This window comes from Sceloporus undulatus, chromosome 1 (genome assembly GCF_019175285.1).
Source record: "Sceloporus undulatus isolate JIND9_A2432 ecotype Alabama chromosome 1, SceUnd_v1.1, whole genome shotgun sequence".
Classification (NCBI taxonomy): Eukaryota; Metazoa; Chordata; class Lepidosauria; order Squamata; family Phrynosomatidae; genus Sceloporus; species Sceloporus undulatus.
In genome coordinates this window covers 38,640,249-38,665,306 of record NC_056522.1, presented here as the reverse complement: position 1 = coordinate 38,665,306, position 25,058 = coordinate 38,640,249, and the positions used below count along the sequence as shown (strand labels likewise).

General features: G+C 41.5%; 1 protein-coding gene across 1 annotated transcript in view; it reads left to right on the top strand.

The window, feature by feature from the left end:
• The window catches only part of USH2A (usherin), a 665,459-nt gene that overhangs the window by 10,974 nt on the left and 629,427 nt on the right, over positions 1-25,058 (top strand). The window contains 1 exon segment of the mRNA XM_042475774.1: positions 4,828-4,993. Coding sequence (XP_042331708.1) covers positions 4,828-4,993 — 166 coding nt within the window.

The window sequence follows — 25,058 nt, the reverse complement described above, 5'->3', positions numbered from 1 at the left end:
CGTGGGAGCTTCGACGCTGCGCTCCTGCGCAGCTGCGCAGTCTCAGCGGGTTCAGGAGGCTAGAATAGCCTTAGGAGCAGGGGATGCCTACAGTGGCTAACCCCTGCTCCGTTAACAGCCATAGGAGGGTGGGGGAGGGATAGGGATGCGGGGGATGCCTGGGCCGGGGATAACATCTTGGTGGGCGGGGCTCCAATTGAGGTAGTGTGGGGCAGGGGGAGGTATGGCGGTGGGAGAAGGGACTTGCGTTCCAGGGGAAGACGGGACAGATGCATCATATCTATCTCGCCTTCCTGTCCCTATCCCAACCTGATGGACCTGAGGGTCACTCCAACCGTGCCACAAACCCTGTCGCTGCTCCTGTGCAATGCCAGGTCTATTAATAACAAGACCCACATCCTCCAGGATCTCCTGGAGGACTCTAAGTGTGACCTGGCTTGCATTACCGAGACCTGGCTGGGGCCTGAAGGGGATGCTGTGTGGGCTCAGGCCCTGCCCGTCGGGTACTCGGTGAAGGACCAACGCAGGTTAGGTGGGCGGGGGGGTGTGTGGCCTTGATACATAGGAACACCGTGTCCCTCACCAGGAACCATCTCCGACAGACCACCTATATCGAGTGTATTTACCTGACCCTAAAGGCTAGGGACAGTCTGGGGATTCTGTTAGTGTATCGGCCACCCCGTGCATTAGCGGACTCCCTTAACGAGCTGACACAGCTGGTTGCTGAGCTGATGTTGGAGACACCCAGGCTTCTTGTCCTGGGTGACTTCAACATCTCCCTCACGGCCAGCTACGTTCTATCCGGTGCGGCTCGGGAATTCATGGACACCATGGCGGCCATGGGCCTGTCCCAGCTGATACAGGGTCCTACGCATTGTGCAGGTAATACTCTCGATTTGGTCTTCTGTTCGGAGGCGGAAAATCCGTGGGCGGAAATTGCTAATATTTCCCCCTTGTCATGGACGGATCATTTCCTGGTAGAGGTGAAAATCAAGGCTTCTACCCAGATCCCCCCCGGGGGTGGTGGACCAGTTAGGATGGTCCACCCTCGAAGGCTGATGAAACCTGAGAGGTTCCAAGAAGCCTTAGAGGGACTTGCGGTTGGAAATGACGGCGACTCTGTTGATGCCCTTACCGATATTTGGAATACCGGTCTTTCTGGGGCTATACACAGAATCGCTCCCAAGCGTCCTCTCAGGCCCGCTTCCAATCGTAAGCCCTGGTATACGGAAGATCTCCGGGCGAGGAAGCGGGTTCTGCGACGGCTAGAGTACCGTTGGCGGAAATACCTTTGCTTAAACGACAAGACTCTCCTAGACCGGCTGTTGAAGGACTACGGAGAGGCAATACGAGCAACAAAGAATTCGTTCTATGGTGCTCGTATTGCGTCCGCTGAGTCACGTCCGGCAGAGTTGTTCAGGGTAGTCAGGGAGCTAACTCAGCTCCCTCCTGCCCTGAACCAGATCCTTGAACCTTCTAAGGCCTGCTGTGACCTTTTTAATGACTTTTTTGTGGATAAAACTTCTCGCATAAGCGAAGGTCTGAACGCCGATGTTATTGCAGAGCCTAGGGTAGAAGTGTCCAGAGCCTCCGTGGACTGTGTTATACTGGATCAGTTTGAGTCGGTGAGTACCGAGGATGTGGACAAGATCCTCGGAAGTGTTCGGAAAACAACCTGCTCTCTCGATCCCTGCCCCTCGTGGTTAGCGGCCCAGGGGGGGACCGGTGGTAACGCTATTGTTACGCCGGATAATTAACACCTCTCTGAGGGATGGGCGATTTCCATCGGATCTTAAATTGGCCATCGTAAGACCGATCCTAAAAAAGCCCTCCCTCGACCCCCTGGTACATAATAATTATCGGCCTGTCTCGCTGCTACCATTTTTGGGGAAGGTGATCGAGAGGGCGGTTGCGATCCAGCTTCAGGCGGTCTTGGATGAAACGGATTATCTGGACCCATTTCAAACTGGCTTCCGGGCGGGTCACGGGGTTGAGACGGCCATGGTCGCCTTGGTCGATGATCTCCGTCTGAGCGTCGACAGGGGAAGCGTGTCCCTGCTGGTGCTCTTGGACATCTCAGCGGCTTTCGATACCATAGACCATGGTATCCTTCTGGGGCGCCTGGCTGAGGTGGGAATCGGGGGCACTGCGCTCCAGTGGTTCCGCTCCTACCTCTCTGGGAGGTCCCAGATGGTGCAGCTGGGGGACGTGTGCTCCAGCGAGCGGGCCCTTAAAACCGGGGTCCCTCAAGGAGCCATTCTGTCCCCCACGCTATTCAACATTTACATGAAACCGCTGGGAGAGATCATCCGGAGACATGGGGCGCGGGGTTATCAGTACGCTGATGACACCCAAATCATTTTCTCTATGTCTCCGACTGATGCAGTGACTGGGGATGGCCTCTCTCCTCTCGTGGCCTGTTTGGAGTCAGTAATGGGCTGGATGAGGGAAAACCGACTCAAACTTAATCCAGAGAAAACGGAGGTACTAGCGATAGGCCCCCCCCTGGTTCAGGAATGGCGGTGGTTCCACCTGTCCTGAATGGGGTCACGCTCCCTGTGAAGGACTCCGTGCGCAGTCTGGGGGTGCTTCTTGACTCGTCCCTTCACCTGACTGCTCAGGTGAATGCGACGGTCAAGAGCACCTGTTATCAGCTTCGGCTGATTCGCCAGCTGTGCCCATACCTGGCCCAGAGGGACCTTGAAACTGTTGTACACGCTCTGGTAACTTCGAGATTGGATTTCTGCAACGTACTCTACATGGGGCAACCCTTATACCAAACTCGGAAGCTGCAAGTGGTGCAGAACATGGCAGCGCGGCTGGTCACTGGTGCTCCCAGGACCAGCCATATAACACCCGTGCTTAAAGATCTCCATTGGCTGCCCATCCGCTTCCGAGCTCAATATAAGGCGTTGGTGATTACCTATAAAGCCCTAAATGGCTTGGGTCCAGGATTCCTGAAGGACCGCCTCTCCCCGTACATTCCGCCTCGCACCCTCAGAACATCTGGGCAGCAACTCCTGAAGGTGCCTGGGGCTAAGGTTGGCTGCTACAGCCAGAAGATCCTTTTCCATAGCTGCCCCAGCCCTTTGGAATACGCTGCCCACAGAGCTCCGCTCATCTACCACCCTGGCCCAATTTAGGAAGGGTCTCAAAACCTTCCTATTCAATCAGGCATTCCCCGACTAAACATCCTGTGGGCCTCCCTCCTCTCTCGTGGCCGTGAGGTTGGGCTAATGGGGTCTTTTATTGTTTTTGAATTGCTGTTGTTTTAATGTGTTTTTAACTGTATACTGCTCGCACTTCGGTGCATTTGTAAGCCGCCCTGATCTTTTGGAAGGGCGGGGTATAAATAAAGATTTTATTATTATTATTTAAATAGCCAAGAGAACTGTATATAACAGAGGCATATCCTTTTCCCTCATCCATTCCTAGCCTTGAAATCTTTTTCTAGCCTTAAACTGCCAAGCTAATGCAAAAAAGTTATCAAACAGGGTGACTAATATTAATTAATACTGAACAGCTGTTAATTTTTATCTATGATGCTAACATCATAATGACAGAGGCATATCCCACTATACATACCACCACCACCCCGGACACTTATGTTGCATTTCACTATTACACAAGTTGAGCTCAAGCATTGGAAATTATCAGTGATCTGAAATTCTTCCTTAATCCCATCTCTTAATCTTAGTGGGCAAGGGATGAAGCTTTAAAGTTTAAATCCCTTCAACCCTGTGCCCTAATATGTGTATAAACATGTGTACATCCATACCTGGCATTATATGCCTGGCACTACATGCAGCCCCCTACATTTTAAAATGTTCTTCATCACTGGTGCTCATGTTTACTGACAATGTTCATAAATTTTAGAGCATCTGAGGTTATAATTTCATGTATGCTGACCTGATATGAATTTGTATGAATTTAGTGACAAAGTCAGAGCTAGGCAGGGGAAGAGCAAGGTCAAGCAGCTGATGGTGTGGGATAGGCAGTTGTTGAAAAACAAACTGATGTGTATACCATATGACCTACTCTATCCCCCCTCCCCATTCCATCCCATTGGTTCTTAGGCATGATAGAAAATACTATTCCACAATCACTGCCAAAGTAAAATTCAACCTAGTAATGGAACGGGAGGAGGCAAGATAGATTTTGGATTTCTTTGGATGATCCACAAAGCATACAAACCTTCTTTTTGGAGCATAGAAACTAGATACTTTTGCATTTATATAACATAACATATACAGTACAAATGTATAGCCTATTGATGCAACATCTGCTGAGGTTTGGTTCCAGGACCTCCCATGGTTGCCAAAATCTGTGGATGCTCAAATCCCATTATGTACAGTGGTGAAGTCAAGCGGTCTCCCTTAGATAAAATGGCAAAATCAAGTTTATATATATATATATATATATATATATATATATATATATATACACACACACACACACACACACACACACACACACACACACACACACTTGATTTTGCCATTTTATATAAGGGAGACTGCTTGATTACACTACTGTAGTCAAGCGGTGAATTCATGGATAAAAAAAAGTCTGTTGAGAAGTGACTATATAAACCAAACCTCCCTTTTGCAGTGATGGTAGCTTGTCCAGTAATATGTAAAACTCAGAAGTTTCAAATGGCCTTTATTTCATTACCCCCAATAAGATTCCAGCCTAATTTTATAAATAATTTTCCATAAAGTAGTCAGATCATGTTTTTCCTCTCTGTTCTTCCTTTTGCTGTTTAATACAACCCAGCTACTTTTCTAGGAACTGACCTTTGGTTTTTCTTCTTTATTGTTTACATAGGTGTGTGGTGGATAAAGCTCTTGATGGGCAGACTGTGTTCAAGCTTACAATCTCTGAGAAAGAGACCATGTTTTATTACCGCACTGTAAATGGGCTGCAGCCACCGATAAAGGTAATGACACTGGGGAGAATTCTTGTGAAGAAATGGAATCATCTTAGTGTGCAGGTGAGTGAAATAAAACATCAGCACCATTTAGCATAGCTAAAGCATTGTGTGAGTCTAGCATATCTCAGTGAATATCAACATGATAAAAAGTACAAATTAAATATAATGGTACATTGAGGAAAGACAATAATAGGTCTAATTATTCTAGGCTTAAATCTTGAGTGTAGAAACAAGTTTTATCAACAACCTGATATTCAAAATAAAATAATTTCACTACTTTATAGAAGAGCCACCACTAAATAGTAAAGTAAGCAAACATGCATAGCAACAAAGAGCAGGCATTGAGATATTTGGTTATTTAGATTTGGTTAAGTGTCTCACTTGCCTTATCACAAAGCTTTTAGGTTGACAATGAATAAAAATAGTGGTATACTTGCACTAATTCCCTGTGAAATGTGGAATAACTGCTGTCACAGATCACTGTTCGGGCTATATGCATCCCTGGTTCAGGATGTTGCATTGTTTATTTATTTATTTGTACAAATACTCTCAAACACATTTCTTTGTATCCCTCTTTTCTTCCATGAATGGAACTCAAAACAGCATCTGACCATGGTGTCAATGCTAAATATGCAACCCTAGAAACTATATCTAGAAAAAAACTGGATATCCTTTTGAATTCTACCTCATGCTTAGATTTTTCTAATTTTACTGAATTAATATTCATTGGGCCCCCAAACCCATCAGGGTCAACACGGCTGCTTAACTTGTTCTGGCTGCCACCAAAGAACTTGGCTGGTGCCTGCCAAGTTTAACACTATGGTTGCCACCTTGCCACCAACATTCAACAGCACCTGAAATTGCTTTCTACAGTGTAGGGACATGCCAGAATATTGCCTCATAACAACCTCTGGAGCCATGGGTCAGAGCATGTCACAATTTCAATAATAATGAATTGAAATGTACATCAGGTGTCTTTTTTCAAAGGATAGCACACTCACTCCCATTAAAATCTCCTTCCTCACAAGCCAGTCAGTTGCCAAAAGCTCACCTAAATAAAAAGATCTTCACATGCTGGTAGAAGAACAAAAGGAATGAGGCCAGCCTATCCTCCCTTGGAATGAAATTCCACAGCCTGGACTCAGGCAATTGAAAATAGGCAGTGTAGATTACATGAAATAAACACATTTTCTTATTTGATATGTAATCCCTAAATTTTAGGGTAAATCTTTAAAAAATAATCTTTTTTAAAAAAATATCTAAAACATTGCATAACACTACATCCAACATCAATTGACTGGTCTTCTGTTTGCACCGCAGGATTTTCATATACAGTGCCCCCCCCCCCCCGGTGTAAAGCAAAAAATGTGTAAGCTTGAGCCCCTTATGCTCGCTGCGCAGCCGTGTGCGCACCCCATGGCCACGTGCACCATTCAATATCCCCATTGGATATAATGGGGCTCGTGCTCGCCATGCAACAATGTGTGCGTGGCGGGGCACTCGCCCATTTCCCAGGCGGCTTCAGTGTATGCTGAAAGCCACCTATAAGGAGTCCATGTATGGTGCGGGCTCACTGTACTCTCCTTCCTCAACAGACACCCAAATTTGCTCAGAGTGTATTTGCCCCACAACTGCCCAAGGCAGATTTGACAGAAGGCACATGCCTGTGGACAGCTACCACTGAATACAATATGTAACATGTTGAGTTAGTAACTCCTATAGGACTGGCTCAATAATATTATGAACAACTTGGATGACATAATGGTACACAGGACTGTCATACTTTTTGGTTCTATCTATATAGATGCCATTCAAAGGCAATGCACAGAAGCTTCGTGATGTGTTAGACTATGGTTCTTTTGAACCCAAGTGACGTAACTGATGTAACTATGCTGAATGTAATATCTGGGGCAATCAATTCTTTGGCTGATACGCCAGCTGCGTCCCTGTCTGGATCGAAAGGACCTAGAAAATGTAGTACATGCACCGATAACCTCTTGTTTGGATTTCTGTAATGCGCTCTACATGGGGCTACCTTTGTATCAGGTTTGAAAGCTTCAGCTGATTCAAAACGCTGCAGCCAGATTGATCATGGGAACAGCTAGATCAGATCATATAACTCCCGTATTAAAATATCTTCACTGGCTGCCAATTCACTTCCAGTCCCAATACAAAGTGTTGGTTATTACCTTTAAAGCCCTAAATGGCTCAGGCCCGGGTTACTTGAGGGAATGCCTCTCCCTGCATAATCCACCCCGCACTCTTAGAACTACAGGGAAATTACTACTCGAACACCCTAAGGTGAGATTGGCAATTACCCATCAAAGAGCTTATACAGCAATAGCGCCCACTCTCTGGAATGCTCTTCCAGAAGAGATCTGCTTCAGTGGGACACTGGAAGCCTTCAAAAAGGCATTAAAAACCTATCTCTTCCTACAAGCTTACCCTCCCAACTCTTTGTAGTGAAAGTACTCCCCAATTGATTAAGCTATGTATTTATTTTCTGATTTTAATTCTATATAATTATGCTGTTTTTTAGATAACTGTATTTGATTGTTATATTGTAATATTATTTTCAACTGTTTTATACTGTATCATGACATTTGGTCATAATTTTAGCTGTTGTACACCGTGTTGATCTCCAGAAAAGCGGTATATAAATACTGTAAACAATTTATTATTATATTATTATTATTAATTAATAAACAAGACATGCTGAATTATTATGGATACACTGTAGGATTAAGATTGCAGTATAATTTTCCTAGTATGCTTTGTCACAGTTGGCACTATTTTCTCTCCTAAATGAACAAAGCTTAAATATTAAAATGATTAAAAAAATAAGGCTGGCACTCTATATTGCAGTTAGGAATTTGCAACCTAGATTTATGGATGTGTAACGCTCTGTATACACTAATGCCATGTAGTCACAATTGTGATACTATTGTCACAACCATAAATGGTTTACCAAGCAACAGCTGCATCAAGAGATGTAGATCAGTTTAGCTGGTGACCATCTCCTTCCCACTGGGAAGGAAGCCGGTGACAATCAGAAACAAGACTCCTGTCACAATTCCCTGCCTCAGTCTTGCTCATTACCAAGAAAGAGGTGGAAATGTCATCTTCCTTGCATCCCAGTCAGAAGCTGAATTAATCTACTCTACTTGATCCTACTGCTGGCTCTTAATGGGGGCTTGGGGTAGGGACCAAGCCAGGAGATATTACTTAATAATACATATTTAACTGAATAGATGGTGTACATTTTAAAGACATTTTTAAAATGTTCTTAAAGTTTCTTATAGTTTTAAGAATTTACTAATCAACCAGTCATTTTATTTATACCCTACCCCCCTCCCTCAAAAAACTGTGACTCAAGGCAGCTTACAGGATAAAATGAAATACAAGTGAAATTACATATAGCTAAAAACATGCAACAATTAAGAGTCACTATTATTATTGTAAAAGAGTCTATAGAATTAAAACAATTTAAAACATTAAATTAAAAACAAAGACTAAAAATAGCACAGAAACAGAAAGCCTCTTCAGTGTGAAGCGATCAGTACCAAAATGCTGGCTGGAACAGAAATACAGTCAGCCCTCCTTATCCATGGATTTTTTTATCCAGAGATTCAAGTATCCATGGCTTGAAAATATTTCCCCCCCCCCCACCCAAAAGTGTAAATTCCAAATAGCAAACCTTGATTTTCCATTTTATATAAAGAACATAATTTTGCTATGCCATTGTCTTTAATGGTACTTGAGCATCCACGGATTTTGTTATGGAGGGTCCTGGAACCAAACCTCAGTGGATAACAAGGACCCACTGTATAGTCTTTCTTCTCCGTATTTTCTAAAAGTGGGGTGGTCTGCTGAATCTGCAGTTTGGAGTGTTTCTTTTAAATTCAGTGTCTGCAATTATTGGATAACAATTTTGTTAGCCTTTAGTTTGCTGAATTATATCTGTGTAACTTTGTCATGGTTTGGCAGATAGCAGCACATTAAAAGCCTAGAAAAAAAGTTTAAATTCAAAATGCAAAGAGGTAACCAGAACTGAATTACTCTCCTGGGACTGAAATGCTCTTAGAGTGCCTGTTGAAATCACCATTATCATTTCACTACATGTCAAATGTGAGTCACTTCTTAGTTTAGGCAAAATATCTTTATAAATCTTTAAATCGTCCAGTTCTTTCAAGAAAAGGTTAAAGTACTTATGATTTAATGAGTCTGCTTTACATCATAACTGTTTGAGAATCAAGACAAAACTTGTCCTCTCCAATTTGTGAATTGGTGAAATCAATTTTTTTTTAAAAAATCCTCAAATGTTTTTAGTTATTGTATATTTTATGGTTAATGCCAAAAAAATGACAGTTATAAATTATCTTAAATTTATTTGTTCATTATAAGTGTGAAAGTCAATGTAAAGCAAGTGGTGCACCACCAAATACACAGTCAAGACATCTACTTAATCACACATTAACTTTCACTATCTTTCAACTTTCCAAAACCACCACCCCTCTGTTTATAGATACAGTGGACCCTTGTTATACGCTGGGGTTTGGTTCCAAGATCCCCCGTGTATAACAAAATCTGTGGACGCTCAAGTCCCATTAAATATAATGACATAGCAAAATGGTGTCCCTTATAAAAAATGGAAGATCAAGGTTTGATATTTGAAATTTATACTTTTGGGGAACATTTTCAAACCGTCGATGCTTGAATGTGTGTATAAAAAAAAATTACTAGATCTGTTTCTTTCTTTGCTATCCAGCAATTTGGAACCCTGGTGGCACAGTGGTTAAATGCCTGTACTGTAGCCACTCAATCACAAACCATAAGGCTGCGAGTTCAATACCAGCAAAAGGGCTCAAACTTGACTCAGGCTTGCATCTTTCTGAGGTCACTAAAATGAGTCCCCAGATTGTTGGGGGCAATTAGCTTATGCTTTGTAAACTGCTTAGGGAGTGCTTAAGTGCTCTGATAAGCGGTATAGAAATGTACTTGCTATTGCTATTCCTGTTTTCTTGAAGAAAAAATGAAACATGAAATAGTTTGCAAATATCAGTAAGAGGTAAATAATACTGTTACTGAATCAATTACTTTGAAATGTGACCATATTTATTTTGCAACCTAATACCAGAACCAAACATTTTTTTTTTTATTTCAATAGATCTTCCATTGTGGCCACAGTAGTGTTGGTCTTGTGTAGCCAATCTGGAATAAAGAGTGGGCATATTAGAACATTTTATAATCATGTTACTATGTAAGCCCTGGAGTTACATTATATTTTATTATTTGTGTATTTATGGTATTGATACCCCACCTTTCAGCCCTAAAGGCTCTCAGAGTGTTTTACAATTATTATGTTTAATTAGACGGTTCCCTGCCCTCAGGCTTACAGTCTAAAATGACATGACACAAAAAGAGATGGGAATGGTGGTGCGGAAGGGGATCAGGTTCAGCAGTTCTTCTCTCCCTCTGAGGCCTGGACCAAAGCAGATGGACTGGAGGGAGGGCTCAGGTTCTTAGCTCAGGCCAGGCCTGATGGATCTGGGCCTGCATCTCTTCCTCCATGGCAGGATGGCACCAGATGGACTGGAGGGAGCGCTCAGGTTCTTAGCTCAGGCCAGGCCCGATGGAGCCTATAAAATGTTTATAATGGAAAGGCAGCTTCAAACATAACAAATTGAGAAGATGCAGCATGGATAAATTTGCGGGAGGATCAGCAACATGCAGTCCTCATGCCATTTGGGAATGTGCTCAAGAGAGAAGTCACTTCTGTAAATCTCTGATGGAAGAGGGGAGCAAAAATGCTGAAAACGCGTCCTCCTCTGCTTTCTCTTTGTTGTATTTTTTTTAGTCCTCCTCTTGTTTCTCTCAAAATGTGTTTAGAGACTGAGGTGGGAAGGGCTGACAATGGCAGATCAGTTAGAAGCAGAGACAGGGTGACATGGATAAAGAGGAATGTTTGTATATACTTGTGTTAAAAAAAATATCAACAATGCATTTATTAAAGAGGAGGAGCAAGAGGAAGAGAAGGATCAGGAGTAGGGTAAATACAAATGGGAATGGATTTGGGAGAGAACAGTGAAAATGGACAGCAATGTGGAAAGCAGGTCCTAGGAGCTTATCACATGCACAATTTAATCCAACTGCACGCTAATGGGATGCAGTCAGGACACGGGATGCAGGTGGGAATTATCGTATGCAAGTTGCCGCTGATTCTGCTGGCCGAGTACAGCCTGGCTGCATCCTGGCTCCCAAGCGTGCTTTAGAGGCTGTTTTTCAAAGCCAGGAGCTTTCTGACTTGGAAAAGCAGCTGCTGAAGTGTTCCTGGGAGCCGGGATGCAGCCAGGCTGTACTTGGCCAGAGGAATCAGTGATGAATTATGTGCAATAATTCACGCCTGAATTCCGCATCCTGGCTATATCCCGTTAGGATGCAGCCAAGTTAAATGTGCATGTGATTAGCTCCCTAGAATCATAGACCCATAGACTTTTAGATTTGAAAGGGATCACAAGGGTCATCTGGTTTACCTCCTGCCATGCAAAAATGCACAGTTAATGCACTCCTAAAATATAGCCATCTGCTTAAAGACCTCCAAAGATGGAGATTCCACCACCCTCAAGGGCAGTCTGTTCTACAAACTACAAGAAAATTCTTCCTAATGTTTAAGTGAAACCTCTTTTCTTTGAATTTGAATCCTTGGTTAATGTTTTAGTCTCTGGAGCAGCATAAAACAAACTAGCTCCATCTTCTACATAACATCCTTCAGATATTTAAAGACAGCTATCAGGTCACTCTCTATCTTCTCTTCTCCATAAACATACCAAATCCCCTAAGCTATTCCTTATAAGGCTTGATTTCCAAATTGTCTCAGTCACTCTTCTCTGGACATGTTCCAGCCAGGGATGTAGCCGGGGGGGGGGGGGGGGGGGGGGCGGGCCCCCCCCCCCTTCCATTAGAAAAATGAATGGTGTGTGCTGCTGCGCCGCCGCACTCAAGCCCCATTATAATGGTGGCACTTAGTCTGGAACCCCCCCCCCTTCCTAAAATCCTAGCTACGTCCCTGTTCCAGCTTGTTGATAACCTTCTTGAACTGTGGTACCCAGAATGGAGACAGTGGTCCAAAACATACTGCAGAAATAATTTGCTTTAATTTCCCTTGTCTCAGTGCTATGGAATCCTGGGAACTGTAGTTTATTGTGGCACCACAGCTTCCTGAGCTAAATGCCTCAGAAAACTACAGTTTCCAGAATTCCCTAGCATTGAGTCAGGGCAGTTAAAGTGGTCTCAAACGAGATTATTTCTGCAATATATTTTCAACCAGTATACCAGATGAGGTTTAACTAAAGCAGAGTAAAGTGGGACTACTACTTTACCTGTTAACGAAGTTTAGGGTAGAGATGAGCCTCATTAAATATATATACAACTGCCATGTAAAGAGAAAAAATATTTGTTTCTCTGCTGCCCCATAGAGTAAGACCAGATCTGATCGGTTTAGTTACAGAACAGGAACTGTATGACGCTGCATCCATCTAATCCAGGACTATTTCCAGAATTTCTGACTGGAGTGCATCCAGCCGTACCAGGAGAGATCAGAATCTGAAGTTAGGTCTCCTGTTTAAGGGCAGCAAATGTACCTGTTGTCCAAGAAAACAGCCAGAGAAGAAACCAGATCAGAGCAGCATTGTACATGAAGAATCAGCAAGCTCAGAAGCATGGCTGAGGCAGCCCAGAGTGCTGAGACCATGTTCTAGTACACTATGCATTTTCAGTTTTTCACTCACCACTGCAACATAAGGAAATAATGTGGATGATACAGCCATATGGCTCTTTTTATTGTCAGTATATTGGTTGCATGTTTTGGGGTATGGTCAAAGAATCAGGGTAAGATACTGGATACATTATACATTTGAGCATATATGATTTAAAATTTAGTAAGACTTTAGACTTGCCACCAAAAATTTAATGAAAGCATTTCATTTCAAGTGTTCAGACTAGCTGTATTTTTCTTTTCATTGCTTATGGCTAGTTGGTTTATCTGTACACACACACACACACACACACACACACACACACACACACACAATGTATTGTAAGAATGGTTATATAATTGTTAATACATTCTGTGCAGAAGTGGCTTCATGCAAGGCTGGGTGGACTGTTATGCTAATTAAACCATAGCCTAAGGTTCTGTACAAAATCCCCATACATTCTAAATTATTATTAAAGAAAACTTTGGTATATAGAAAATGGCTTTCCTTTCACCTGCTCTTCTTAAATTCCCTTGAGCTAAGATCAAGTGAATGCCATCAAGGTGAATGAGCTGTAGTTTAAGAAATGTGAAGAAAAAGGAAAAGTACTGTTCAGATATTTAAAAGCTGTTTGTATTATGCAATGTCTAGATGACTTGTAAACAATATATAATGAGGTTACAATAAAATATAATAAAAATATAGATGTTAATGTAGTATGCAACAGGTGTGTGTGTATGTACAGTACATGCAAGTTGCCTGTCAAGATATTGCAATGCCATAAATATCTTAGAGTTTTCTTATGCAAAGAATACTCAGAGGTGGTTTTGCCAATTCCTTCCTCTGAAATATAGCCTGGTATTCATTCGTAGTCTCTCATTCAAGTATTAACTAGAGCTGAAACTGTTTAGCTTCCAAGATCAGATGAGATCTGATGCCTCTAGGGAATTTAGGCTATCTCACATAAACAAAGCCAGCCTTAGAATCATAGAATCATAGAGTTGGAAGAGACCACAAGGGCTGCAGTCCAATCGCCTGCCATGCAGGTACTCTCAATCAAAGCATCCCCGACAGACAGCCATCCAACCTCTGTTTAAAGACTTCCAAGGAAGGAGAATCCATTACACTCCAAGGAAGTGTGTTCCACTGTCGAACAGCCCTGTCATCCCTTCAAATACAGTATTTAAAAAACATTCTCCTAATGTTGAGGTGGAATCTCTTTTCCTGTACCTTGCATCCATTGTTCTGGGTCCTGTTCTCTGGAGCAGCGAAATCAAGTTTGCTCCCTCCTTAATATGACATCTCTTCAAATATTTAAACAGGGCTATGATATCACCTCTTAACCTTCTCTTCTCCAGGATAAACATCTCCAGCTTCCTAAGTCGTTCCTCATAGGGCACAGTTTCCAGACCCTTCACCATTTTAGTTGCCCTCCTTTGGACGCGTTCCAGTTTCTCAATGTACTTTTTGAATTGTGGTGCCCAGAACGGGACACAATATTCCAGGTGGGACCTGACCAAAGCAGAATAGAGTGGCACTATTACTTCCCTTGATCTAGACACTATACTTTTATTGATGCAGCCTAAAATTGCATTGGTCTTTTTAGCTGCCACATCACACTGCTGACTCATGTTCAACTTGTGGTCTACTTGGACTCCTAGATCCCTTTCATATGTAGTTTCATTCAGCCAGGTGTCCCCCATCCTATATCTATGCATTTCATTTTTCCTCCCTAACTGCAGTACCTTACCTTTCTCTGTGTTGAATTTCATTTTGTTAGCTTTGGCCAGCTTTCTAGTCTATTCAGATCATTTTGAATTTTGATTCTGTCCTCTGGTGTACTGGCTGCTACTCCTAATTTGGTGTCATCTGCAAATTTGATGAGTATGCCCCCAATTCTATCATCAAAGTCATTGATAAAGATGTTGAATAGCACTAGACCCAGGACAGAACCCTGTGGGACCCCACTGGTCACTTCTCTCCAGGATGAAAAGAAGCCATTATTGAGCACCCTTTGGGTTCGGATGGTCAATCAATTACCAATCCATGTAACCGTTACTTTGTCTAGCCCACATTTTACAAGCTTGTTTGCAAGAATTCCACGGGAAACCTTGTCAAAGGCCTTACTGAAATCCAGATATACTATATCCACAGCATTTCCTTCATCTACCAAGCTGGTAATTTTATCAAAGAAAGACATAAGAGTTGTCTGGCATGATTTGTTTCTCTGAAACCCATGTTGAATTTTTGTGAGTATGGCATTGCCATCTAGATGTTCACAGACTCTTTGTTTAATGATCTGCTCTAGAATCTTTCCCGGTATTGATGTCAGACTAACTGGACGATAATTGTTGGGATCCTCTTTTTTTTTTTTTCCTTTTTGAAGATGGGGACATCCTTTGCCCTCCTCCAGTCTTCTGGGACTTCTTGTTCTCCAGGAGTTCTCAATGATTATTGCCAATGGCTCTGACATTTTGTCAGTTCTTTTAATACTCTTGGATGTATTTCATCTGGTCCTGGAGACTTATATTCATTCTGAAGTATCTTGTTAAGGCAAGTTAGTTTTCAGTAGTTCCTGAAGTACCAGGGATTTGGACAGGCTACCAATAATGGTGAGAATGATCATATCAATCAACTACTGATTTACAAATGTGTAAGTGTCACTTTCTACCATACCGTTTTTTTTTTTTATCTCAAATTATCTCCATCTCATTTATGAAGAAATATGTGGCTTTCTGTTATGTTTTTAGTCTTGAACAGGATCTAATTCTCACCCATCTGCACCTGAGAAATGTGATCTGCAGAATTATTTCCATCATAAAAACAATTATATTGTACTTGTTTGCCATGCAGCTGCTAAAAATGAGCCTATTACTAAAAGGAGGTGGCACCTCTAATACATTACCCAAACTATCCACATAGATCACAACCTGAAATCTAGACTTTTAATCTCCATTACATCTCAGTTTCTTTCAGTCCTGTGTTTCAAGGTCATCAGATTCCTTTTCCTCCATTACATCTAAAGACCCAAGGCAGACATAACTTTAACATCAAGTTAGCTATTTCCTTTTCTTTTTTCCAGTCGATATTAGGGTTGTGTGATAATTTCATTTTGGTTCATTCTTTGATATGAACTCATCAAAATACAAAACATTCTTCATAATTGAATAAATATGACACTTAAAAACTCATATGTGACAGAGAAAACTCTCTCAGGTGATGTGATGCAGATAACATGACTTACACACGAAGTTACTTTTTTCTCTCTGTCCCTTTCCTTCACCTCTTATGCACATCTTCATGTCCGATTAAAAAAATTGGAGTTCACAAAAGGTGACACACATTTTTGCATTATTGTGACTGGCTAAATAATTTTTGTTGTTGTTTTGTGCCTTCAAGTAGTTTCTGACTTATGGCAACCATAAGGCAAACCTATCAGAGTCTTCTTGGCAGGACCAATTTGTCACTGCTCTCCTCTGAGGCTGAGAGAGTGTGATTTATCCAAGATCACTCAGTGGGCTTCTATGGCTGAGTGGGAATTCATACACTGGTTCAATGCTCAAACCACTACACCATGTTGGTGAAGTGAGGTATTCCTCACTATGGAGAATGAACTTCCATTATAAGCAACAACAGATCAACTACAGCCTAATATCTCAGGATTTCCAGGCTTCTCTTCCAAATCGTTAAATCTACAAACCTATCTCCAAATAATTATTTGAATTTGATCTGAGAAAAATTTATGAAATTTTATTCATAGACTACTGATTTTCCTAGCAATTAAATAGAAGGGGAGAAGACCTTCTCAATTAACTTTAGGTATCTCCTGATTAGATAGTCATCCTGATAACATCCATAGTTTGATCTCATGCTGAGACGACCATTTAGTAATCCCTATGCTTAAATCCTGGCATCCCACCCTTCCGTGCTAACATCTGCTTATTTGAAGGTATCACTGGGAAGATTTCTGTTGGTGATTGCCAGGTTTGCCTAGTTCCACTGATTCTTGATGAGAAGGAAAAATTACAGCTTTTTTTTTTAACCTAGAACTGCACATGAAATGTGTGCTGCCTTATTCTCTTTTCTTGCCAGACACTTCTTAAGGTGTAATTACAGTTGGCCCTTCTTACACACTGATTTTTTATGTATGGATTCAAGCATCCATGGTTTGAAAATGTTCAAAAAAGTATAAATTTCAAATATCAAACCTCGATTTTTAAAAAAGGACACCATTTTGCCTCAGATGCTGCTGCCGAATAACCACAGGAGACCGTGCTGGAGGAAAGGCCACAACTTTATTAAGCAAACCATTGGTAGGGTTGGCACAAAGCATGAGGTCAGGATCTGCGAAATCAAACAACCCCACGTTTGTCTGATTAACCACAACCTGGCACCCACCAGGCATTGGGATGACCTAGGGGCTAAGGAACACCATATGACCGCATCTCTGCCATGCGTTCACATATTCGCTAAGCCTCTAGTCACCGGGAAGCGCTCTCGCGTTATGGCCCCCACAATGGCCATACGCCTGCCCTATTCGCCCCCCGGGTCCCGACTGACTCCCAAACCAGAGCTCCGTAGCCCTGGTACCACACCGTGCAGATCCTGGCCTATGCTGCCGCCACAAAGGCCGTTCGAAGAACGCCTACTGCCAACCCTGCCAAGAGCGATATAAAAGTTCACCACAAGGCCAAGTGCAGACGAACAAAACCAGCGAAGGCCTTGATCTCCAAATTCCAATAGTCCTGATATCCTGTACAGGCATACGAGCCTGAGAGAAAGCAGTGGCCACACCATTGTAGTAAGAATGACCTCCAAAATTGTCAGCTGGGAGACCCAATCCTAATGCAGTCATTCTTAGCACAGCAACACATGGTACCTGTACAAAGGTAAACCAACCAAATGTACAAACAAAATTGACAACCATAGGCCAAGATTCCCAAAGATTGAATGGCCTAGATTACCCATGCAAATGAGCCACGATGGTGACGCAACACCACTGTTTGCCCAACTCCCAATTGATCGCACTCGGACCAGCAAATAAAAGGACATAACATGCTTCAAAAGGCAATGACAGAAACACAAGTGTCCTTCCAGCAAATCGCTCTTGGACCCAGCTACCAATTCCCCCAACCTGAATGACCATGGGACCACTGCAACTGAGTACAAATTACTTGTTGAATTACATACACATGCAATTGTATACAATACCTGATAATATAACAAAATGGCTGCAAGGCCATAGTACCAAATTCAAACTTTATGCAATGGCTTATGTATAAATCTTGTGTTAGGCAGAAGCAATTGGAAGCTAAAACTCCCTCCATTAGATTGGAACGTAATGACCTGTGAAGGAAATATTGTAATTAAGCAACACAACACAAAATTTAAATCAAACCCATAACTCTATCAGATTTTAAGGCTTGTTTGTTCAGAACAGCCACCACTGTCTGACTGGGGCTTGTAGTCGTTCGCTGTGTCTAGTGGCAAAGCGGTCAGCCCGCCGAGTTGGGCAACCGCTTTTTGCTATGTCATTATATTTAATGGAACTTGAGCATCCACAGATTTTGTTATCCACGGGGGATTTTGGAACCAAACCCCAGCGTATAACAAGGGTCCACTGTATATTTATAATGTAACCAAGAGCCCATAAAGCTTTATAGCTCCTTTCAGTATCAAGTTAGGTATCATGGCCATTTGGATCATCCTATCCTGTATTGAGGATTTTACCACATATCAAATACAGATGTAAAATGGTTGGCTGTATAATTCTGGTTGGGCATTCACCTGTGTGTGGAAGAGCTGAAACTGTGCAGCGGGATGGTTTTGTTCATGCTGATCCCCATCCCATGTATACCAGTTTTATGTCTCTGACCTCCCTGCATGACTGGGAAGCCTGATGAAGCAAAGTTTCCCAATCAGAGATGTGAGAAGAAACTGATTTTATTCAGAGGGAAAATGTAGTTTGTACTCTGGAATCCTCATGTGGATCACTGAAAATAAATTTTGGGGGAAATTGTACACACTTGAAAAGCGTGTGTAAAAAAGCGGGGACATTTCAAATAGCCTAATGACATGGGCAAAACATGATTTATTCAATGAAGGGAACTCCTTCAGGTAGCGTGTGTACTGTAATTTAAAAGATGTATGCAAATCTACACATTTAAGGAAAAAAGCTAACATTGGCTTGCTTTCTAAAAGTTAAAGCCATGCACAAATGGGATGTAGAAATGGAAGTTGTCTACAGAGTTAGAGCCTATACATGTGCACATCCCTACCCCTAGTTGCATGGAACATCTCAAATTAAAGTGAAAATGAGCTGAACACTCCCTAAATTAGCAAGGTTGGGAACTGATGAGCTAGGATCTGGTTCCATGATTCTGGTGACAAGTAAATGTACCATGTTCAGGCTTCATGCCTAAATAGGACCCTGTATCTACCATGATATTTATTGAACAGAATGAAAACTTTGTGGGCATAGCTTTTTGTATTCTTGGGCACCCCTATTAATTTCAATGCAGTTGGGGTAAAGAATTCCTTAGGAGATATAGCATGTGCTTCAATGCACAAACATAATGGAAGTAATAACAAATTTGAAAAAAAAAATATGCTGAAGTTTTATATTTTTGCTGTATGGACTCCACTATTTTCACTGTCATGGGAGCTTCTGTAGATGTCTTTGGCTTTCACGTTAACTGCTTGTCAGCATGGATGCTCTGTGGTTTATATGGATTTGGTCAATGGGGACATCTGAAATATGGGGGACTGGCAAAGCCCAAGGGAATATGCCCTAATGCATCTGACTAAAAAGTATATCTACTTCACCCTATGGATTAATCATTATGTACTTTGTAATTCTAATCTCTCTTATCTCTGCAAGTAGTTTCTTATTCTTTGCATTGATAAAGAACAAAGATTTTCTTCAATAACAATGCCTCATTTGACATCTATATTTCTCTGCTAATTTACATGATTACATACAGTTTGGAGGGTGGAGGGCTAGAACCTCAAATCAGTAGAAGAATTATAATTTTAAACAGACTGAAGGGGTTGGGAAAAATGCCTGATAGGAGACTTCATCAAATGAACTCAATGCTTTTTGTGTTGAAATTAATTTTGGTAAATCTTTTTGATGTTGTTGCTTCAGTTTTAAAAGGAAGCTTGATAAATTCTTTACTTGCCTCTTTTGATATTGTAATAGAGATCCTTAGATTTGGAATCCAGTTTTCTTTTGTAATTAGAGGGGGAAATACAGCCATGATGTGGCAAGAAAGCAAATTGTTCATGATTGGTTTTCAGATGCAATGATGAGGATCTCTTGATTATGGCTTATTGTTAAGGCTCTGCTATTGTTCATATTTGTTTTAGAAGTGAGGATTGCAGCAAGTGAAGACTGCATTGAAATAAAAATAAAAGCTGCAGCAGCCAAAATTCTTCTTGCTATTTATCATCAAATTGCCTTTCATTTATGGTGACTCTATGAATGAGAGACCACTAAAAACCTGGCCATGGACAGCCCTACTCATTTATTGTGAACTCAAATATGTCACTTCCTTGAGTGAGTTAATCCATCTGAAATGTGGTCTTCTTTTTTTCCATACTGCCTTCTATTTTACTGAGTATTTTAGTCTTTTCCAATGAGTCATATTATCTTGTGATGTGTTCAACATATAATAGCCTCGCTCTGGTCATTTTGGATTCTACTGAGAGTTCAGGATTGATTTGCTTTATTATTTTATTGTATTTTTGGCAGTCCGGGGTGTACAACTATTAAAGGTATAGATGTACTAATATGAAGTCATGGATGGCATCCATAGTTTTTATGGTTTTTGGGGGGCATGTTCTGGAAGAATTTATTCCAGACATTTCACCTGCATCTTTGGCTGACATCTTCAGAGGTTAGTGGCATGAAAGTGGGTGGGTATATATACTGTAGGAGGACATGATTTACATGTTAATCTCTGTGTTGGTCTGTTCTTGAATGGCAAGACCTCAGGGTGGGAGGTTATGTGCGTCTAGGGGTAAAGCATATCCCTGGGTGATGTTCATTTGCATGTGCTGAGTCTTGATTTGGTGTTTTTCAAGACTGGTAGCCAAATTTTATTTACTTTCAAGGTTTCTTCTTTCCTGTAGAAGTTGTCCAGGTGTTTGTGGATCTCAATGGCCACCCTGTGCATTCTGACCTGATAGAAATATTCTTTCTTTTCCTGTGATGGTATTCCTACTTCATCTAGCAGCTCAAACAGAAACGCTTCTTTGCAAGATTATTTGAATTTCTAATTAAAACTTGATAGTAGACTCAGGGGCATCACTATGGGAGTGCAGGAGTTGCAGACCATACATACCACGTGAGAACCTGGGGGATGACACAAGCAATGGTGTTCACCTGTGCTCCAGAGGTTCACACTGAAGAGATGGTGTGAGTGAAGAAAGGTTAGGCCACTATGCCACGCTGGCTCTCTAAGGCACACCTATCACAGGATTTTCTTGTAAAATTTATTCAGAGAGGGTTTGCCATTTCAGTCCTCAGAGGGTAAGAGATTGTGACTTCCGCAAGGTCACTCAGTGGGTTTCCATGCCCAAGTGAGGATTCAGACTCTGGTATCCAGAGTCATAGTCCAATGCTCAAAACACTACACCACACTAGCTCTCATATATTTACATCTAGCTTATATATTCTGAGAGTGTGAGTAGATTCTTCTAGCTGGTGATAGTGATGAGGAATATTCTGATTTGTCAGTGCTCTGTGGAGATTCCACTTCTCCCCTGCATTATGAATGGATAAAGCATAGCCTTTTAAAAATCATTTGCAGTGGATAGAAAATGATAATGACTGGAATATCATCCTGTTCTCTGTCTTCTTTAGGGCATCCAACGGCAGCATGAATACCGACTAACTTTGTAAGGCTATAAGGACCACTTTTAGTTAGCACATGACTCACTTTGCAGTGTGCAGTTATTTAGAGTTCCTCTCCTCCTCCCCCCCCCACTGTTTGACCAAACTGGCCATGACAGCCAACAGTTTGGCACTCTAACAGTGCGTTGTTCCTTTATTGTTTGGCTTTGGGTGCATTTTAATGCACGTGAACTGGAGAATCAGGGATAGGAAATATGTGTCCCTTCAGATGTTATTGTACTACATTTCCAATCATCCCAAGCATAGGCTATGCTGCAAGAACATTTGAGGGGAAACATGTTCCTTCTTCTTTAAATTTATAAAATGGAATCTTGTACCACCTTTGAATCATAATACAGGGCCAAAGCCTTGATTTGAGTAGGGACTATCTTCATGACAAGAAGCCAATACCACATCAAATCTGAACCATCCCAAATGCTTTTGCTCTGCATTTTCCAGAAAAATCTGGAGCATTGTGTAGTGACACCAAGTGGCTGTTTACACATGCATCTCATTGTGCTGCCTGGCATTGCTGATGCTGGCCATCACTGCCACTAAGGTCACAATGAAGTGCCTAACCATGTGATTGATGCTGCAAGCCTTGTTTTCAACCTTAGAAGGAGTGACTTGTGCCAGCAGCAGCACTGGGCAGCATAGTAGAACATGTATGTAGACAGCCACTCAATGTTGCTCCAGAGTACAGAGATAATGAGGGGAATTCAGGGCCAACTGTACATCATAGTAACATCCTCTGGACTATATGACTTTTCTTTTTCTCTTTTTTTAAAAAATTATTTTTATTCACACAAAATGAAATAACAAACACACTCATCCTAAAAAAAAACAGTTGGATGGCTTTTCTAAGATTCTTTTTGTCTAGGCAGTTAATTATGCACTTGATTTGTTACATTCAGAAGATTCCCTGTATGGTAAAGACGGGCACTAAAAGCTCTTAGCTAGGTGCTTGTAAGGAACTTCTTGGATTACTTGGAGTAGCTGAGGCAGCTTCAGAATCAGACCACATTCTGGTTTCTTTCTGATCTCACTCTGTGAGGTTAAATTTGTATTAATACAGAGCTTGTTCTTCAACATTGAGTTAATTGCTTCAGGTGCTCACCTGAGTCCCATCATTGGTTCCTTCCTTTCTTTTAATTTACATGGTTCTTTGAGAGATTCAGGTTGAACTAGTGGCACTGTGCACAAAAGGAAAGACTTGGATTGAAGGAAAACCATTTCCCGTTGAGAAGGGATTAACATTGTAGGAGATAGTGAGAAAGAAAAGTAAAGGAGGGCAAAGAGAAAAGCTAAAATATCTTTTAGACAAATGCTAGGAGCATATGTAATAAGACTGCTGAATTGGAGTGACATGTTTTCAAGGATAAGAAAGATATTATTGGAATAAGAGAGACAACCAAGAAAATGAAAGGGGATTTAAAATGCCAAGATAGAGAAAGAGTTTTAGTGAGGGGAGAGAACTAATATAAAGCTGGAAGAAAGGTAGTAATATTGGTGAAGGATGATACTGAATTTACAGAAGAAATGGGGGGGAAAGAAAGGAAGGAAGGGAAAAAGAAGAAGGCTGAAATGATCCTATAAACATTTTGACTGATTCAACAGAGCGAGTTTGTGTAGATGTTGAGGGCAATACAAAGTAGTTGGGATATTTTGAATGTTTCTGTTTAGCCAAAGAAATAGCCGAAGACTTTGATCACTGGTGGGATAAAGAGAGGATTTGAAGAGGGGAAGGGATTTGCTAGTGAATGGTTGACATATTGAGAGTTTTTAAAAGGGCAAATTTTCAAAAGCTAGTTTGCATTTGCACCCTATATACAACTTCTGAAACAAACTCCAAGCACCCTGTGAAAGTAATGATCTGAATATTGTTGCATGAAGCGTGTATAGCAGTCTGAAATCTGTATATGGATATGGTGAACAGACAGGATCAAGCAATCATATAAGTATTAGATTTGCTACACATGTGAGAGTATGTAATAGACAGCCAAAATGGTCCCAAAGTTATTGATTTCTTTTTCTAACTTTGAAAGAAAAAGCTAAAATGCTCGAGGGATTTTTGCCTGCTATCCTGTGATGAATGGGAAATCCACTCCACACAAGTGGAAAATATACGGCCTATGAAATGCACCGAGAAGCTGCAATTAAAATTCATCCCAGTTAAGTCAAAAAAGGGAAAAGCCGATATGGGCCTGAGGCAAAAGAAAGAAAGGCAAAGAGATAACTTGCTCCTCCCGACCCTATTCTTTTGCCTTTCCCCCTCACTATTCTTTACCAATCCTCCTTTATCCTCCCTGGATCCTCTGTTTTATGACAGTTCTGTCACTCTGATCCCCTGATGAGGTTTCTTTTTCTGTCTTCTGTCTCTGCCATTGCTTTGCAGAGCTGTGGGCAAATCCTTAGAGAGAAAGGTTAGGAGACATGTCTCTATTTTCCCCTTTCCACTGTACTTTTTTCAGGTCTTTTTTTGCCCTGGTTGTACCCCTGCCTTACAGATGCCATTGAATCTATTGCATATTAAGGTGATAAATGAAGATGCAAAAGATCCAACAAATACTAGGTTCTTTTCCCTTCAGATAATCAGAGAGTGTTTTTTTTTTTAAATGGATTTAAATGGAGTTGGAGGGGTACAATAGTGAACTGTTGGAACAAGATCTGCTTCAGCACAGAGCATGTGAACAACGGCAGCTAACACTGAGTTGTCTTTGTTATGGTTGGATAGCACACTGCAAATCATTTATATTTCAATCCTACCTTCAACAGTTACACTGAAGTGGTAAAGGATCTGTCTTGGTGGCACAATTAATGTACTAAACACAAGATCATTAAAAGATGCAGCCTCATTAAATAAGTTTTTAAAAAATATATATATGCAGAGTTGGAAAATCTTCAGTCCTCCAGATGTTGTTTGTCTCTGTGAGGGCTTCTACTTATTCTCCACATATGCCACCAAATGGGAGGACCCCCTTCTGTCCTGCTTCTATGGCATCAAATGGTGGAACTCCTAGATGTCATCCTGGTTCCTGTGAGGAACTTCATTCATCTAATCTGGACACTGGATGCCACCATTCTTGAATAACTGTTGCCATCATGGATACCATGTGTCTGAATTCAAGTATTTCAGTAACACCGATGTAGCACAAATGTATAATACAAAAAATCATTTATTAAACAAAAGTTCAGCATACAGTACGCCCTTGCCTTACGCGGGGATCCATTCTGTTCCCCCCACGTGTAAGACAAATTCCATGTAAGATCAAGCCCCATTTGTTTGAATGGGGTGCATTCCTGCAGCGCGCGGCATGGCACACGTTCATTCACCATATTAGTGTGCGCCATACATGTGACCTCAAATCCACATATGGCGAGGCCACATATGGTGTGGGTGTGCTGTACAGTTAAAAATTACTTATCTAAAACATCTTAAACCTCACCAACCCTAACTAACTCTAACTCACATCTT